The sequence below is a fragment of the Lontra canadensis genome, unplaced genomic scaffold, assembly GCF_010015895.1.
Source record: "Lontra canadensis isolate GAN:19392208 unplaced genomic scaffold, GSC_riverotter_1.0 scaffold125, whole genome shotgun sequence".
Lineage (NCBI taxonomy): Eukaryota > Metazoa > Chordata > Mammalia > Carnivora > Mustelidae > Lontra > Lontra canadensis.
The window spans coordinates 4,279,251-4,296,418 of NW_022631119.1; the positions used below are offsets into that span (position 1 = coordinate 4,279,251).

Here is a 17,168-nt window from a genome sequence, read left to right on the forward strand (position 1 = left end):
TTAAACTCTACCAGAATTAACATAGAGCACTATGTAAGATGTCCCATTCTAGAAATGGCCTCCTTAAAAAAAATATATCTCTTTCAAATCTTTTTGAATGAAATACATCTTGCATCGCCACTGAGTGCCCATAAAGATTCACCAAACAACACCTGCGATAATCTCTGGCATTTCCTTCTGTCACTTTGTCTAGCCATACCCCACTCTGTTGGTTTTTGTTTTTTTGTTTTGTTGTTTTTTAAATAATGACCCACTATAGACTAACCCACACCTTGAGACACTGCCTGCGAGGGCACAGGAGGACCGGACTGAGGGTGTGTCCTGGCCAGGGGAAAACTCAGACCTTTCTGAGACTGGAGTGGCTTTGACCAAAATCACTTTGGCATCCATGATTGTAATCTTTCCCCATGGCTCTGCAGTCTTTCTCCGGTCTCCCATGTGCTTCTGCGGTGAAATGGGGACAGGGTACCACCACCTGGCTGAATTCGGCCTCCAGGCTTGGCCCCCATTCTGCTGCCTGCCTGTGGGTCTTCCCTCCCTGACCCTAAACTCTGGAGGCTCTTCCTTTCTTCCTCCCCATTGTCCACACGCATAGTCCCGAATGTGGAGCAGTGTTGGGGGAACCCATGGGGTCAGGCAAGTGGCCTGGGGCTTACACTTGCACAGGTGACTGAGGAAACTGAGCAAGGCCTCCTTCCCTTCACCTTTCCTAGAAATCCCCTCAGGCCAGAAAGCTCACATTTTGTGCACTGGGGGAGAGACCTGCACCCCATAGGGCTTAGACCTCTGTTCCAGAGGCAAGTTGGGCAAATACCTTACGTCCTCCTTTGTAGTCTTCCTCATTTGCGGAGATGTTGCTCGGGGATTCTGGCCCTCTCCCTGCCAAGCTTCCTAGCCTGGCCATCTAGCCTCAGAGGTTGGTGAGCAGATGAAACCTGCCTGCTGTATCCCAGATAGATGAGGACCCAGCTCAGAGAGAGCCTGTGGTCCCAGGAAGGAGGCAGTACTGGGAAGAGACTCTCCACCCACCATTCCAGGTGTGCAGCAGGGAGCAGGTCACTCAACTCCTTTGAACCCCCAGTTTCCTCACCTGTACTCTGGGTGGGTGTGAGGGTTACGTGAGATCATAGGCATTGGGTGGCCCAAGGGAAGTGCTCAGCAAGCCTCCTTTAGAGAGCTGGTGTCCACCTCTGCCTTCCTGCCTGTCTCCTTATTCCTCCTCAGTAGCTGGCAGCTCTCCTCTATACCTATGCTGTCGCCCTCAAGCTCCCTACAGGGGACTTCAAGCCCAGTGATGCCTCTGGCTGAGCAGGGGGCCTTTCTCCACCTATTCTAGCAAGACTTGTCTTTCCCTTAGTCGTGTGAAAGATAAAAAGCGGATTTTATTTTTATTTACTTAGTTTGTAAAGATTTTGTGTATTAGAGCAGAGCAAGAGAGAATACAAGGCAGGGGGCAGAGGGAGTAGGAGAAGCAGACTCCCCACTGAGCAGGGGGCCTGATGCGGGGCTCGATCCAAGGACCCTGGGACCATGACCTGAGCCGAAAGCAAATGCTTAACCGACTGAGCCACATAGGTGTCCCCTATTTATTTTTAAAGATTTTATTAAATTATCTCTATACCCAATGTGGGTCTCAAACTCAGCCCCAAAATCAGAGAGTCATGTGCACCTCTGGACTGAGCCAGCCAGGCACCCCCGTGTTTAGATTTTAAAAGAAACTGTTGGAAATTACTTTGTGTTGTAGGAAGATCAAGACCACCCAGACCACTGAACTTTTAAGGTTCGTACAGTGTCCTTTCATGTTTCCCATGCAGAAGTCGTCATGCTGACTCACTTCTGCCAACATGTGTCCCGTTTGTCTCACGGAATGGGAGGCCCCATGGTCCCCTTGCTCCTGGCCGATGGACTATGCTGGACCTGCAGCCTCTGCTTGGCTGGCCAGTGGTGTCTCAACCACCGTGTCTTTTTCAGGCCTTGGGGCTGCTGTCCAGCCTGGGCAGCCAACTCCAGCCACGCCACTGTGGCCCTTGAAGTGAAACCAGGACTATCTGGACTTTCTGGACCATTTACAGGCTAATAGTGGTACACTTGTTGGAAAGACTGCCTAACAGTGGGACAGTAGCCAGGGTGTTCAGTGGCCATTTCACAGTCTTTGTCATCCCTAGGCTATTGGTATCACCAGGTGGTGGAATGGATTTTTTTTTTTAAAGATTTTTTTATTTATTAATTTGACAGAGATCACAAGTAGGCAGAGAGGCAGGCAGCGAGAGAGAGAGGGGGGGGAAGCAGGCTTCCCGCTGAGCAGAGAGCCCGATGCGGGGCTCGATCCCAGGACCCCGGGATCATGACCTGAGCTGAAGACAGAGAGGCTTAACCCACTAAGCCACCCAGGTGCCCCAGTGGAATGGGTTTTTAAAAAGTCACTCAGCAAAGACCTGTCACCGTTCCCTCCTGCTCCATACACTTGAGTGAGGAGTTTGTTCACCGACTGTGGCTGCCCCTAGAACGGGGTTACTTCTAGGCCATCCCCTGGCTAAAGATCAGGTCAGAGGGATTGGGAGCTACAGAAACTATTTTGAAAAATTTGGGATTCTTTACTCCTCATCCACACGTAAGATGCATCTTTCTCCCCTCCAGTGTCAAGCCAGCCCACCTGATTGATGCACCTTCTGGGTGGCCGGCCGACCAGAGGGGGCCTCAAGAACCGACGTGAATTTTGAAGAGTCTGCCTGGATTCTTCCTTGGACTGCCTGGTCCTAATCGCAAAGGCAGTGACCACTTGGTCGTTGAGTGCCCTGCTCGCCAAGTTTCCTTGCAGTGGTCCACATGGTGTGTGGAACTGCGTAAACACACCAGCTGTGTTCACACGGGATCCTTCCAAACAAAAGGTCTGGGGGTGAGTAGGTGATAGGAGAGGGGCAGCCCTACCTACTGGGATGGAAAGCCCTCAGGGGAGGGAACCCCTCAGATCCGGACAGTAGGCGGTGCATCCAGTGCCTGTCCTCTAGATCCTGCACCACCATCTGCCAGTCACCTGGTCCCCTGAGCCCTGTGCTGGGCAGCGTGGCCCAGCGACATGGCTGGGCCCAGATGATAGTGCAGTGCCTGACGCCTTCAGTGGCAGCCCCTGAATGTGGGCCCCACCCTGGTTAAGGACAGACCGCTGGACCTGCATGGCCTTGCTCCAGTCTGGCTGATGACAGAATCACACTTGGGAGGCAGCCCCGGCCTCTGCCAGTGTCCTGAGGTGGTGGTCCAAGTCAGGCTTAACAGATCCTTCCCTGGAGCGCACTGTGCCCCAGGATTCTGTGTTCGCATGTGGGAAAGAATGAGCCACAGCGTCTCCCCGTCTGGCAGGAGGGTTGCTGTGGAGCCTTGCAATTACTGGTAAGGACACCAGAGAGCTGCACGTCGGTCTGAAGTCCCTTGTGTGGGTCCTGGTGGAGGATAGACTGGTCTCCGACTACCTCCTGGCTGGCTGAAGTATGCCCGCTCCTTCAAGGGTCCTGGACAGAAGGCTGGTGTACCCGCAGGACTTGCTGCTGCTGGCAGGCCTGTTCGCAGGCCACTTTAAATAAATGTGTGAGAGAAAGTGAATACATTCGCTCTCGGGCTGTTAGATTAATCAGAGCGGCATACTCGTGAAAATTTACCAGGAGGCAGGCAGGATGGATTGTTGGTAGAGACAGGCCTCCGGGGGGTCTGTCTCCCGCTGCTACAAGGCCTCCTGGGCAGGCCAGGAGTGTGTGACCCTGACAACTGTTTACCTGGGCCATTTCTCAGAGTTGGGTCTGCAGTGAGCACCTTGAGGGATGAGGGAACAGCTCCCTCTAGGACAAGGAGCAGGCTTGCCGGCCGCTTACTGTCAGTAAGGAGGTTCCCCCAGCTCACGTCCTGCTCCTGGGGGTACCACCCACTGCCCCCCCACCGGGCCAAGGAAACCAACACACGCTGATGTCTAGGCTGCTTGCTGCAAGTAACAAGGCTTTTTGCCTCTGATCCAGGAAGCTCCGGCTTCTGCCAGCATTTTGAAAACAGTTACGGGCTAACTTGTTAGCTTGCAAATAGAGTGAAAGCAAATCCCAGACACAACAGTCAGCTGGGTGGTGGCCAAGCTCGGCTTTCCCCCGGCCAGGCTGTCCACCTCTTGGCCTGTCCCAAAGGGCGGCGCGTTATGATGTTGTGATCATTAGTGTTCCAGAACAGCCAGGGCCAGGGTAGCACTTTGGTCTTGTGGGAAAGAAAGCGGAGTCCCTGTATGTGGGGTGCTTAAAAGGCTCCATCTCCTGGGATGTGGTTAAGTTCAAAGAAAACATCCCAGTCCCAGGATTATGATGTCTATAGGACCAGGGCGCTCCGTTCACGTAAACTTCAGGAAAGAGAGGAAAGCAGGCCTTGAGCAAGTTGCTTTTCCAGGGATCCGTGGCGGTTGACTGAGCGCAGCACATCTGTGGAGGGCTGTGTCCCAGCGGCCCACTCCTTGTTCCTACTCCACCTTGGCTTCCCTAGCCACTGAAGTTGGCATCCGGCAGTCTCTTCCTAAAGTGGTTTAAGTCCAAACTTCAGGGCTGGGATGAGCCTCCTGAGAGGGTCTGCTGGTGAAATGCTAGAGAAAGGGGGAGCTGATCTAGGGAATGGCAGCACTGCAGGCAAGTTGGGAACACAAGTCCCTTTCTCCTACAGGGGAGAAGGCATTGCTTATACCCTTAACACTGAGTCCTGTTGGGCAGAAATAAGGAGGAAACAAGCGGAGGAGGGTAGAGCCATTAGAGGTCAGGGGCAGGCTGGGCCTGGGGAGGGCTGTAAGCTACTGTCCCTGTGCCTTTTAGTGTTCTAGGTGAGTACTGAATGGTGGGGGCTATTTTCCCAAGAGCAGAGCAGAAGGCTGTGTTAGGCCCTCAGCCCTGCTTTTCATCGAGCATTTGGATTCACCTTCCCAGCTTTAATCTGACTCCATCTGTAAGTCTTCTGGGTTAGAGCCAGGGAATGAGGGTATTTTCACTGCCGCCAAGAGGGAGTCATGACCGACAGGCTCCCGTGTCCATTTTCCCTTTCCTCCTTTCTATAAAGAAGTCCCCAGATTTTTGTGAGATATGTGGCTGCCCAACTTGGAGCTGTGTTCTCTGAGCCTCCCCTGCTGCTAGATGTGACCTTGGGTCTGATGGGGCCAGAGGGACAGGTGCTGCTTCTGGGTGTGGCCCTTGAAAGGGACTAGTGTGCCCTCCACTTGCCCTTTCCCTTCCCACGAATCTGATGGTGGTGGCCAGTGTCCCTCTTTGTTCTGACCATACCCGGGAAGGATGCAGAACAACTAGAGTTAGTCTAGGTCCCTGGATGATTTTATGGAGAGAAAAGTACAGCTATCTTGTTAAGGCTCTTTCTGGTCTAAGAGTGGCCACATCCTAACTATGATGCAGGAGTGAGGGAGGGAGGGGAATGCGGAGGATTAGGCCATGCCCTTCCCTGGGCCCATTCACCCTTCCCACAGTCTTAGCTAAGTGGTTAAGGAGCTACTTTGTCTTAGGTCTGGAAGGTCTCCCACTACCGATCTGCAGTCTACTAGGCCAGCGTCCTTGGACACGAGACCATTTTTTTTGAGGCTCCACTGCCTCATACAGAACATGGGATCCTACTGCCAGGTTCACAGGTAAGCATATGAGATCGTGTTTGTGAATAAAAATTTGTATTTGCTGAGCCTCTATTTCCCTTGTGCTGGGCAGGCCCCAGAAACAACCATACTTCATGAAGTAAGTCTGCCGTTTTACAGAGGACAAAACTGTGGTGCACATTAGTTGACTTACTTAGCATAGGGCAGTAAGGGATAGAGTGAGGTTTCACCTTGAGCAGACTGACCTCCATAACACAAACTCCTAGGCACTCTGTGCTTGCTCTACCTTGCCATTACATTAGCAGCGGTCCTGGCATCAGGTAACCTCACCGGTTCACCAAATGATAGTACCAAATTCTGAGTCACACAGTTCTGGGTGCTGAGCAAAGCGGAAAAGGTCCCTAACCCTCGTGGAATTTGTTTTGCTTGGGAAAACACTTCTCATATACTGCATCCAGTTATGCATAAAGCCATAATCATTGTTCACCACCACTTCTTATTTGGAGGGGTAAAGATCAAAGGCCTTTGATGTACTAGTCCCCCAACTCTCCACCACTACCATCCCGCCTCTCCTGTGTCTTTCCCTCCATTCTCACTGCCACTGGGAAGTCCTTGCAGTTCATCACTCAAGTACATTCCCACCTCGGGACCTTTGCACTTGCTATTCCTGCTGCCTAGAACACTTCCTCCATGTGTTTGCATGGTTTATCTCCTCATCTTCAGATTTTTTTTTTTAGAGAATCTTTTTATTTATTTATTTTTTAAAAATATTCTATTTATTTGACAGAGAGACATCACAACTAGGCAGAGAGGCAGGCAGAGAGAGAGGAGGAAGCAGGCTCCCTGTGGAGCAGAGAGCCTGATGTGGGTCTCGATCCCAGGACCCTGGGATCACGACCCGAGCCAAAGGCAGAGGCCTCAACCCACTGAGCCACCCAGGTGCCCCAGAATCTTTCTTTTTAAAAGATTGTATTTATTTGGAAAAAAAAAAAAAAAGTATTTATTTGAGAGAGAGCAGAAGAGGGGAGAGCGGCAGAGGGAGAAGCACACTCCCTCTGAGCAGGGAGCCCGATGGGCTAGATCCCGGGACTCTGCAATCATACAACCAGAGCTGAAGGCAGAGGCCCAGCCGACTGAGGCACCCAGGCACCCCTCATCTTCAGATCTTTATTCAAAAAAGACTTGAGTGAAGCTTTCCTTGGTAACTCTTACCTAAAATCCAATATCTCTCCCACATACCATGTAGTTATTACCTAGCCCCCTTTCTTACTGTATTTCTCTTCTTAGCACATATTACTTATGCCTTAAGCATAAGTTACATAAAACTCACCCATTTTAAATGTATACTTCAGGGGCTTCTAATAATTTTTTTTCAAGATTTACTTATTTTTAGAGAAGTTGGAGGGAGGGGCAGAGGGAGAGGAAGAGAGAGAACCTTGCACGGACTCCTTGCTGAGCATGGAGCCCAACATGGGGCTTGATCCCACCACACACAGATCATGACCTGAGCCTAAACCAAGAGTGGGACACTTAACTGACTGCATCACCCAGGCGCCCCAGTTTTTAATCATTTTTACCAAGTGGTGGAATTACTACCATAAATCAGTTTTCAAACATGTTTTCATCCCCCACAATTAGCTCTCATGCTCATAGTTAATCCCCATCTCCCGTGCAGCATCCAGCACCCCCTGACCTGCTGCCTCAGTAACCCTTCTCTGAACACTCAATGTGAGCTCTGGCCAACAACAGTATGTGGTCCTTTGGGCCTAGCTACTTGCGCCTGGGCAGAACGTTTCTGCACAATGCAGTACATGTCAGTGCATTCCTTTGTTTGGTGGAGTAGAGTCCTGTTATGTATTCACATTTTGTATATCCACTTACCAACTCATAGAAATCTTCATTTCCAGTTGTTTTCAACATTCTGTACATTTTACACCTTGTTTCCCCCACTAGAATATCAAGTCCCATGTGGCTGGGCTTTTGCTAGTTTTGTTAACCTCTGTATCCTCAGCAGCTGAGCTGTGCCAGGCACATAGTAGGTACTCAGCAAATACATGTTGAAGAAATTGACGATAAAGATAACTTTTATTGCCTTTAAGGGCTAAGCTGGTCATCAAGCAGGGGAAAGAGGTCAGAAGTGACAGGCCATGTGGAGCCAGCAGTCAGGGCAGGCCTCTCTGAGGAATGTGCCTTAGAGCAGAGACCTGAGTGCACGGGTTCTCTTCATCCCCAGGCCCCAGCTGTCACTCCTGCCTGCCTGGGTCCCGTCAATGTGGGGGCCCAGCTGCTGGTGGCAGAGCTGGCCTCACAGCAAGGGGAAGGGATGGCTCAGGCCTCCCCTCCCCACCCCCTCCCAGCAGCCTGACTGGCACAGCCCAGCTTGGGGAGCCCTCCAGGGAGAGCCACAGGGGCCAGAGCCTTGGACTTGAGCCACACTGGGTGTGAATCCCAGCTCTAGCCATTCATACTATACTGGCCCCTTGTCACCTTGTTTGGTCTCAGTGGTCTCATGGGTAAAATAGGGATAGTAACTAATACATACCTTCTAATTTAAAAAGCCTAAACATTATCTTACAAGCTGTGGATTCGTTTCTAGAACTGTGCCGAGCACAGTCCTAGAAACGAATCCATGACAACAACCCCATAAGGAGGCTGCCATGTACACGAAGAAACTGAGGCACAGACGGGCAAAATGACTTCTGAGCTCATCCCACTACTGAGTGATATAGTGGGTCTTCAAATTCAGGAGGTCGGTTCCAAGTTCCCGCACTTAACCCCTTAGGGCATAGCTTCTCACAAAGCCATCCGGGGTGGTTAAAGCGAGCTAATGTGGGGCGCCTGGGCGGCTCAGTGGGTTAAGCCTCTGCCTTCAGCTCAGGTCATAATCTCAGGGTCTTTCTGCTCAGCAGGGAGCCTGCTTCCCCACCCCCACCTCTCTGCCTGGCTCTCTGCCTACTTGTGATCTCTGTCAAATAAATCAAATAAAATCTTAAAAAAAAAAAAAAGGAGCTATGGTGCGTGACGCCCTTGGACCAGTGCCTGGCCCGCAGTTAAGTACAGAGTGTTAGCGTTACAATGGTACAGAGGGCCCTGGGAGGCGCCCTCTTATTTCTTCAAAAGCAGGCATCTGACCCTTTGGGGAAAGCGGGTGACGGCTCCAGCCCTCTCCCCAGATATCTACAGTTGCCCACACAGCAACCCCCCTCACTTGCCAAGGCTCACCAGGTGGAAATTTAGCAATCAACTGTCCACCCACCCCATTTCCCACAGAAAAAAAGCTGGGTGGTGCTGGGGAGCGGCTATGAGTCAAGGCTAAGGACTCTGACCCAGGTTGGGTGGGGCTCCTCAGAAGTCCCTGGGCAGGCAGTTCCCGCTGCTCCTCCCCTCGTCCTTCCCCCTGCCCTCCGGGCACTCGCGGCTCTCCCCACAGACCTCCTCTCACCACCATGGAGTTCGACTTGGCCGCAGGTGAGCTGGGAAGTGGGGCATTTGAGACACAGGGGGCCAGGCTAAAATCCAGCAACCTCCTTCAAGGGCGCATGCGCAGCACCTGCACCAACCCACCCAACTTCTCTCCACAGCCCTAGACTCCAAGAAGACCCAGGGGACGGGCCAGGGGGGAGACCATAAACACGGCCCCCACAAAGTTCAGGGCGCGTCAGAGACAGGGGCGGCTGATAAACCAAGGGTAAGGCACCTTAGGACCAGGCACATCCCTCCCAGGATGAAGGGGACAGCGGCGGGGTCAGCGGTCCCAGCCTCACTGCTTCGCCTCCCAACTGGCAGGGCCACGGTCACCGCAGCTCCTCGGACTCCAGTAGCAGCAGCGGCAGCTCCAGCGACTCGGACATGGAAGGAAAGGTAAGAGGCTCCCCGCGAGCAGGCGCTCCAAGTGAGGGGAGAGTCCCGGCCAGTCGTCTCACCGTCCTAACCCTGGCTCTCCCCTTCCATCCCCTTCACTCTCGGCTCCACAGCCTCACGCGGCCGCCTCGCAAGGACACGAAAGCACGCCGGCCAAGGTCAAGAAGCCCAAGGTGAAAAAGAAGGAAAAGAAAGGGAAGGCGAAAAAGGAGACTTCTCACTGACCGGCCCGGTGAAGTCTCATTAAATCTTTTCTCGACTCTCGGGTCGTCTTCTGGTCGCCAAGTTGGGTACCGGCCCCGCCCCGCCTCGCCCGTCCCCCTTCTCGGGGCAGGGCCTGCCCCCTGCCGGGCGGCCGCGCCAAAAAGAGGTGCGCACGCCGTTCCCATCACCGTTTATTGTTTCCGGAACAGCGGCCGCTCTACCGAGCGGCGGGCGCCGCTGGAGATCTCGGCACCTCGGCGACGGGGGGTGCGGGGGCAGGGTCTCGGGGTGGGAGCGACGCCGGAGCCCCGGCGGGCGGAGGAGCGGCAGCAGCCGGGGGCGTGGGCCGGGCCGCCCTCACCGCACCAGGTGGAAGGTGAGCCAGTACATGAGCAGGGGCTGCGCCGCCGCCACCGCCATGGTCAGATACATGCGCAGCTGGTTCCTGGCCCCGCGTACCGGGACGCCCTCGGCCGCCGCCTCCGCCAGGATCTTCAGCCGCAACGTCCGGATCTGGGGCGGGAGGGGGTTCGCCCTTGAGTCCCGGGCTGGGCTGAGGCGCCGGCAGGTACTTCCAAGCCCTGCCTCTCTCCCTCCACCGGGGCCGCTGGGTGGGGAGCCCAGGTTTCCCCCCCATATTTCCTCTAAGGGATGGTGAGGACTTGCTTCTCCCCAAGGCCCAGGAGCAAATGTGAGGGTTCTGAGCTGAGTGAGACGCGGAGCTTCATACCCTACCCGAGGAGGGCAGCAGGCTCGGCCGTGGCTGCTGCCACCCTGCTTATGTTGGCCGGATGACAGTTTTCAACACAAGCCAGGAAGGTTTTTTGTTTTTTGTTTTTTTAACCTTTAAGTAACGACCTCTAAGTCAAAGTTTCTCTGAGGGTGAGATTTGACCAACCAATTTTGCCCTCTGCTCCTCACACCTGCTCACACGGCCTACTCCCAGGGCCCTGGGGTGCCCTTATCATCACCCCCCTTTCTGCAAAACGGGAAACATGTTTAAAGAGAGGAAGGAATTTGTTGGGGATCCAGAGAAGCTGTTTCCAAGGGTACCAAACCTCTTTTCATCCTAACAAACTCTGGCAGGAGAGCCCACCATGGAAGGGTGGTGTGAGGCTGAGAGCCCAGCATGACAGGCCGGCTGGCTCCTGCTCTGCCTTCCTGTCCCAACTTAGACACCCCCTCTTCCAGGAAGCCCTGCTGACCCCCAGGCTGAGACAGGCACTTGAAGCCTCCTCAGTTCAGCAACGGTGCTCTCACCTCAACTCCTTGCCTAACATCCTCTGCTTGGATGCCCCAGGGGACCCCAACTCAGGGCTTGTGCCCTCAACCCTCCTCCTCCCTAGCCCCACCCGGCTCACCATGAACACAAAGATAGACACACAGCACCAGCCCAGCACCAGGTAGTAGCCAATCTTCCCAAAGAGCAGGCCCATAAGGACCCCGCCAATCATCCTGGGGAGAGAGGGGAAGGCTGGTCTGAGGGCAAGGCCTCAGGGCTGGGGCGGTGGTGGGGGGTGGGGTGGGAAGTGGGAGGGGGTTACTCACCCAACATATTTGTAGCCCAAGAAGGCCACCAGATCGATAGTGGTGAGGTCAGTGTTGACAGTGACCAGGTAGAGACTGAGCAGGATGGCCAGCACCTCCAGGGTCAGCCAGGCCAACGCAGAGCTTGCCTGCAGCCCGAGGAGGTCTGGGGAGAACCTGCGGGCACCAGGCTGTCACCCTGATGGCCGGCTCACACCCTCCCAGAGCATCCAGCTGGGGACAGCCTGTGTTGGGTGGGGCTAGAGATTGAACAGTGACCAAGAGGGATCTGGACTCTATCTTCCTGGAAATCTCGTGCCAGGGAAGGTGGACCTGTCCTCAGTGACAGCTCCGAGAGGTTGGGGCTGGGATGAGGGAAGCACAGGGCATGGGAAGTGCCTGACCCACTCAGGAGAAGGTGTCAGAGAGGGCACCCCCAGAGGAGAAGACACCTGAGCTAAGGCCTGAAGGAATAAGGAGTTGACTGGCAGGGAAGGACCATGGCCTCTGCCATATCCCAAGTACAACAATTAACTGATTCTAATGACAGTTCAGTGCCACAAAAGAAATGAACTGGAGCCTATGAGCGAGATGTGGGAGCTTCACCCAGTTGGGGGTGGGAAGACTTCCCCAAGTAACTGACACCAGAGTTGAGACATCGCAGGTGAGCAGGTGCTCAGCAGGTGATGCAAGGGAGGAACATACTCTGGAGCAAAGGGAATTGGATGTGCAAAGGCCCTGGGGTGGGAATGGACAGCACCAGGCCCTCTGGAGGATGGAACAAGGACTAGAATGGTGAAGCAGAGTCAGGACTCTGAGTCAGGACAGAGAGAGGCTGCAGGGAGGCAGTGCAGTGCGTGAGACTAAGGAGCCAGGGCTAGATCTGGGGATGGGAGAGCTCTGGGCAGCTTCTGAGCAGGGTAGACAGGGCCAGACCCAGGTCTCAGACCAGATCTTCCTGGCTGCTGTTGGAGTCAGGGTACAGAGGGCCTGTGAGCAAAGCAGCTGGTTAGGAGGCAGTGAGGAGGAGCTGGATCTGGTGGTGGAGGCTAAAAAGGATGGAGTCACCCACCACAGGTGTGGTGATGGGCTGCATGTGGGTGGAAAGCAAGGGAGGAGGCGAGGGTGACACTGACCGTGACCCCAAGGGCTCTGTCCTGGACCAGATGGGTGCGTGGTGGTGCTGTTCCAAGACAGATCCAAGAGACCTTCCTGACTGTCCCTCAGCCCCCCAAACCTCACCCCACTCTGCCTACCCCAGGCCTCCCTTACCTATCCTGGGTCCCCAGCGCCAGGCCAGCCACCAAGACATAAGTGATGAAAGCCATAGCTGTGGGAGGCAGACACACAGACACTGGTCAGAGGAAGATGGACCATCCCAGGCCACTGGGCACCTAGACCTCTGCCCTAGACGTGCCCACCCAGAGGGAGGAGGGTGCGGGGCAGTGATGGGGAGGAGGAGACCTGGAATGTAGAGGTCAGGAGCATTGACGTCAAAGCGGGGGGCCACAGGTGTGTCTTGCTGGTACTGCACTTCCCAGTCCTGTGGGGAGAGTGAGGGGAGCAGGTGGGACCCACAGAGTGGGCTCCTCCCATGCTGCTTCCAGGCCCCCTCTCGGGGCAGACCTACCCCCCCTACACCCAATACCTGCCTGGCCTCTGACTCACCCTCTACCCCCACCCCCCACCAGCCCCAGACGATCCCCCTCCTCGGATGGCGTTGCCCTCCATGGCGCAGTGCTGACCTGGTGCAGGTAGGGGAAGACGAGCAGGCCCAGCTTTTTGCCCACATACATGGTGTCCACAGCAAAGTAGTACTTGAGCTTGGTGACAGGGATGAAGCGGTCGATCTAGGGGGAGGCAGAACCCAAGCCTGAAGCCCTGGCCTCACGGCCCCCGCCTTCCCCCAACCCGGGGCAGCCCAGTGCACTCACGTTCTTATCCACCAGCTCCTTGCCCTGGGCAGCCAGGCTGCTCCCGTAGGCCATGGCCATATTGGACACAGGATCCGCCAGGAAGGCAGCCTGGGTCGAGGCGGAGGCTGCAGGGTAGCCCAGGCCACCAGGTGCTCTCTGGGCCCTGTAGCCTTGGCTCTGGGTCGAACTTGTATCATCGAAGAGCTGGTGGGGGTCGGCCATGCCGGGCTGGGACACTGGGATCCTCCGCTTGGACGCTGCAGGGGAAGAGGGTGGGGGGGCGTCATTCAGGCCGTAGGCGCTCTCCTCCATCTGCCATGAAGCCCTGGTTTGCAGGTCAGATGGGCGTCGAGGCAGGCGCGGGGTGGACTCTGTCTGTCTGTCCTCAATCCATCCAAATCACCACAGTGACGATGATGTCGAGAGCTACTTTGTGCTGGGCCTGCTGTCCACAGGATCCTGTCCTAAGCCTTTTACAAACAGGGTCTCGGTCAGTGTCTCCCTTTGCGCTCCCCTCCTTGTTGGCTCTAGCTACATGGGCTTCAGTGGCCAGCGAAGACACCAGGCATGCTCCACCTCAGGGCCTTTGCAAGGGCTGTTCTCTGCCCGAATGCTCCCCCACCCCCTCCCCATGGCTCCCTCCCCTCCTTGAGGTCTTGGCTCTGCAATGCCTTCCCTACCATCCTGTCTCCGACCACATGGTCCTTGACAGCACTCCCCATCCCCCTTCCCTGGTGCACTTACTATACCCAGAACACACTAGCTCATACACTGGCCACTTGCTTTATTTTGTTCACTGTCTCCCCACTCAAATGGGAGTCCCCCAAGGTGGGGAGCTTGGTTTTGTTCATGCCTGGATCCCCAGCCCCTAACACAGAGCTGGAGTAGAGGGCTGATGAAATGCTGAGAAATGAGGGCCCACCCCAAGTTACAGAGGTGGTGACAGGCCAGGATGGGGGGAGGGCGGGGGTGGGGATGACCTATGTGCAGCGCCAGGCTGAGCGAGTGACGGGACAGGACTCTAGCCCAGGCAGGCCTGCTCGATGTTAAAGGTAATTAAACCCAAAGTGAGCACTTGCCACATCCTGGGCAGTGTTCTACGCACAATGGACTAACTCATTTATCTGCGTCAGTGCTATTGTCCACCCCCACCCCCCGCCCCTGCTTTACAGACAGGAAAAGCCAGCCCCAGAGAGGTTCGGGCCCTTGCCCAAAGTCACTGGGCCAGAATGGAGCAGAGCCAGGCTTCAAGTTTTTAAAAGGTCCCTCTGGCTTCTTGTGGGTAACAGATTGGGGTGGGGGGGTAGGGGGAGGGAGGGAACTGCTCCAGTGGGGGAGTCGTGGGGGGAGAAGAAGGGATGGAGGGGTAGGGGCAATGGTGGAGAGGGGCCTGCGGGTCGGAAGGTCAGGACTTGCTGGAGGCGTGCTTAGTCAGGGTAGGGTAAGGATGAGAGAAGAGAAAGGGAATGTGGAAAGGATGAATTTGAACCCAGCGCTCTGGCCCCAGGGTCCCTGCTCCCAACCCGGAAGCAACGCCAACCCAGCAGTTACTGAGTGAGCTCCTCCTGTGTCCCAAGCGCCACCGTGGATCCAGGGAGCAGGTAAGAGGGTTACAGTTGGATGGGGGAGAGGAACTCGATAATCTGTGTGCTGACTCTGTCCTCATTTCAGTTCTCTCTTCCGTGGAATAGTTCATGGCCCAAAGCCCAGTGATGCTCATTAACTCCTCAAGCCCTGGCCTGTCCATCCCTGCCCCTTACTGTCAATTACAAGGCCCTCAACTCTTCCTCTCAGTTATCTGTCGCCTGAAGACAGATCCAAGGGCGCCCAATCCCAAAGCCAGCAGCACTGATCCCAACCCACTTAAGCCCAAGGCTCACCGGCCTTTCCCCCTGCCCCTTCAGTGCAAGCCCTTCCTTCCTCCCTGTTGCACCTCTTCAGCTCTCAGTATTTGGGGTTCTGCCTCCCACTGACCTCCTAAACACCCCTCGACACTGCCAGCCCAAGGCCATTAGCCACTAACACCCGGCTCGAGCAGCATGTGACGCCCCCGTGCTCTCTGCTCTTTTGGCTTCCGAGACACAGCACCCACCTCCTCCTCTTTCCTGAGCCCCACAAACATCTCTTAAGCACCCCTGTGTGTTAGGCTCTGCTGCAGGCGTGGTGGACAGAGCAATGATCAAAAAGACCAAAAGTCCTGCCTTTCCAGAGCTGAGGGTCTCCAGTTTGGTCACTCTCCACCCAGCACTTTTTCTTTTTTAGCTTCCTGAAACGTGTGGCCCAGTTTTGCACACTTCTGGCTTTGCCTCTCACCCACCCGCGGCTTTCCCAGCCACTGTGCGCCTTGGGCGGTGGGCCCTGTCTCCAGCCACCACTTCTCTCCTGGCCCCACACCCAGGTCCGTCCAGCTCCCGACAGTGCCCTCCCCCCAGTGTCCAAGCCTCTGATTCCCCTTCTCTCTGGCACCCAACCACCTAATCGCCAGTTCTCACCCACTATGTTTCAATGTTTACCTTCCCCTTGCAGACTCCATGGTCTTGAACGTGACTTAAATGTCCTCCTCCTAAATCCCCCTGCCCGTTCTTGCTCTGCCAACCTTCTCTCCAGTCAGCAGCCACAGTGATCTTAAATGTGCAAGGAAACATCTCTTGTCCCCTGCCTAAGATCAGTCCCCACTGTGCTGGGAATAAAATCTACAGGCCTACAAGGCCTGGCATGACCCCAGCCTGGCCAGCCACCTTCGTTTGCTACCACTTGGGCCTCACTGCACCCAGTCACACACTGGCCTCTTGGGCCCCGACTCTGCCAAGCTCCTGGCCCACACAGGCCTTGGAACATGCAGTGCCAGCACTGTGGAATATCTTCCCACGATTGATTAACACCTGCAACATAGCACTGAGGCTCTGTACTGGTAGCTCCCTGAGGACAGGAACCAGGGCTGTGGCCACAGCATCACCCACCACGTGGCCCACCATGCACCTTATTAATGGCTGAAGGGAGGAATGAGGACATCAGGCCTCTGAACCTCCACTGCATCCTGGATTCTTCCCTTTACAGGGAAAAATCACTCCCCACATTTTCCGGCTGACTTGCTTGTTCCGAGTTTAGCATCTGTCTCACCGCTAAACTCGGAGTTGGAAGTTACCAAGGACTACTGCTAGGCTGGTTATTACCAGGTACCCAGATTCCAGCACAGGTCCTGCCTGGCCCTAGGGGAGCTGAGGCAGGATCTGCTCAAGGAAGAAATGAGATGCACGCGCACTCGCCGAGATGAATAACTTCAAGAGAGATACAAATTAAGAGACGGAAAAAGGAGTGTAGAGTACAAGATATACAGGTTCAAATCTTAAATGAGAGGTAAACAGGGTCCTCTCAGCTCACGAAGGGTCCTGCGGAGCGTGGGCGACAGCCCGAGGCCACCGGAGGCTGGGGAAAAGGCTGATCGCTAACTGCAAATGAATGAAAGTCCCGTTTTCCTGCACAGCACAATATCCTGCCCAAAGTTGTTTTCTTCCAAAGGAATTTCCTAAAGAAGGATCGACCCCAACGCGCCCCCTACCCGGTCCTGGCATCCCAGTGCAGTGCACACCCCGAAGCTCCAGCTCCCTGACCCCGTGACCTCCGACCTGCAGCGACCTCGCCAACTGCCGTGGAGCCCCGCCACGCCCCCGCCAGCCACCCCACCCCCACCGCCCAGATCTCCACGACTGGCCACGTACGCCACTTACGCTGCCGGGGCGTCCCCGCCGCCGCCAAGCCTGCCGGGTGCATCCTTCACCGTCGCAACCGTCGCAGCCGCCGCAGCCGCAGCCGCCGCCGCCCCAGCCACGGTTCGAAATGTGCCCGCCCGGCTCCCGTAGCCACGGCCCACCGACGACACGACAGCCAATGGGTGTCAAGATAGCTCAGAGGCCACGCCCCTCGCGGAGGCCTTTACGAGTTGGCAGTGGGTAAGAGGCGGGGACTGGAGGCCGGTGGCGGAAGGCAAGAGTGAGCACTAGTTTAGCCGGAGGGCGGGGCCGAGGACAATCCTAGGAGTTGGCTCTATCGTG

At 55.4% G+C, this 17,168-nt stretch overlaps 2 protein-coding genes across 4 annotated transcripts; one reads left to right on the forward strand and one right to left on the reverse strand.

Annotated features, from left to right (window-relative positions):
* Positions 1–8,940: 8,940 nt before the first annotated feature.
* On the forward strand, positions 8,941–9,737 carry CUNH19orf33 (chromosome unknown C19orf33 homolog). The gene is made up of 4 exons (XM_032842040.1): positions 8,941–9,076; positions 9,190–9,296; positions 9,395–9,469; positions 9,583–9,737. Exons 1-4 carry the CDS (start codon positions 9,055–9,057, stop codon positions 9,691–9,693), a joined length of 315 nt encoding a protein of 104 aa, XP_032697931.1. The 5' UTR covers positions 8,941–9,054; the 3' UTR covers positions 9,694–9,737.
* Positions 9,738–9,990: 253 nt separating this feature from the next.
* Positions 9,991–16,922, reverse strand: YIF1B (Yip1 interacting factor homolog B, membrane trafficking protein). Of its 3 annotated transcripts, none has more exons than XM_032842035.1 (8): positions 16,836–16,922; positions 13,135–13,373; positions 12,946–13,050; positions 12,665–12,743; positions 12,473–12,530; positions 11,222–11,377; positions 11,035–11,128; positions 9,991–10,186 (listed from the first exon to the last, which is right to left on the reverse strand). In XM_032842035.1, the coding sequence occupies exons 1-8, from the start codon at positions 16,885–16,887 to the stop codon at positions 10,031–10,033; spliced, it is 939 nt and encodes a 312-aa protein (XP_032697926.1). In that variant the 5' UTR covers positions 16,888–16,922; the 3' UTR covers positions 9,991–10,030. The 3 variants fall into 3 exon arrangements, with proteins under 3 accessions (XP_032697926.1, XP_032697927.1, XP_032697929.1); XM_032842036.1 differs by having other exon boundaries at positions 16,845–16,918; XM_032842038.1 differs by lacking the exon at positions 16,836–16,922 and adding an exon at positions 16,676–16,768.
* Between the last annotated feature and the right edge of the window lie 246 nt (positions 16,923–17,168).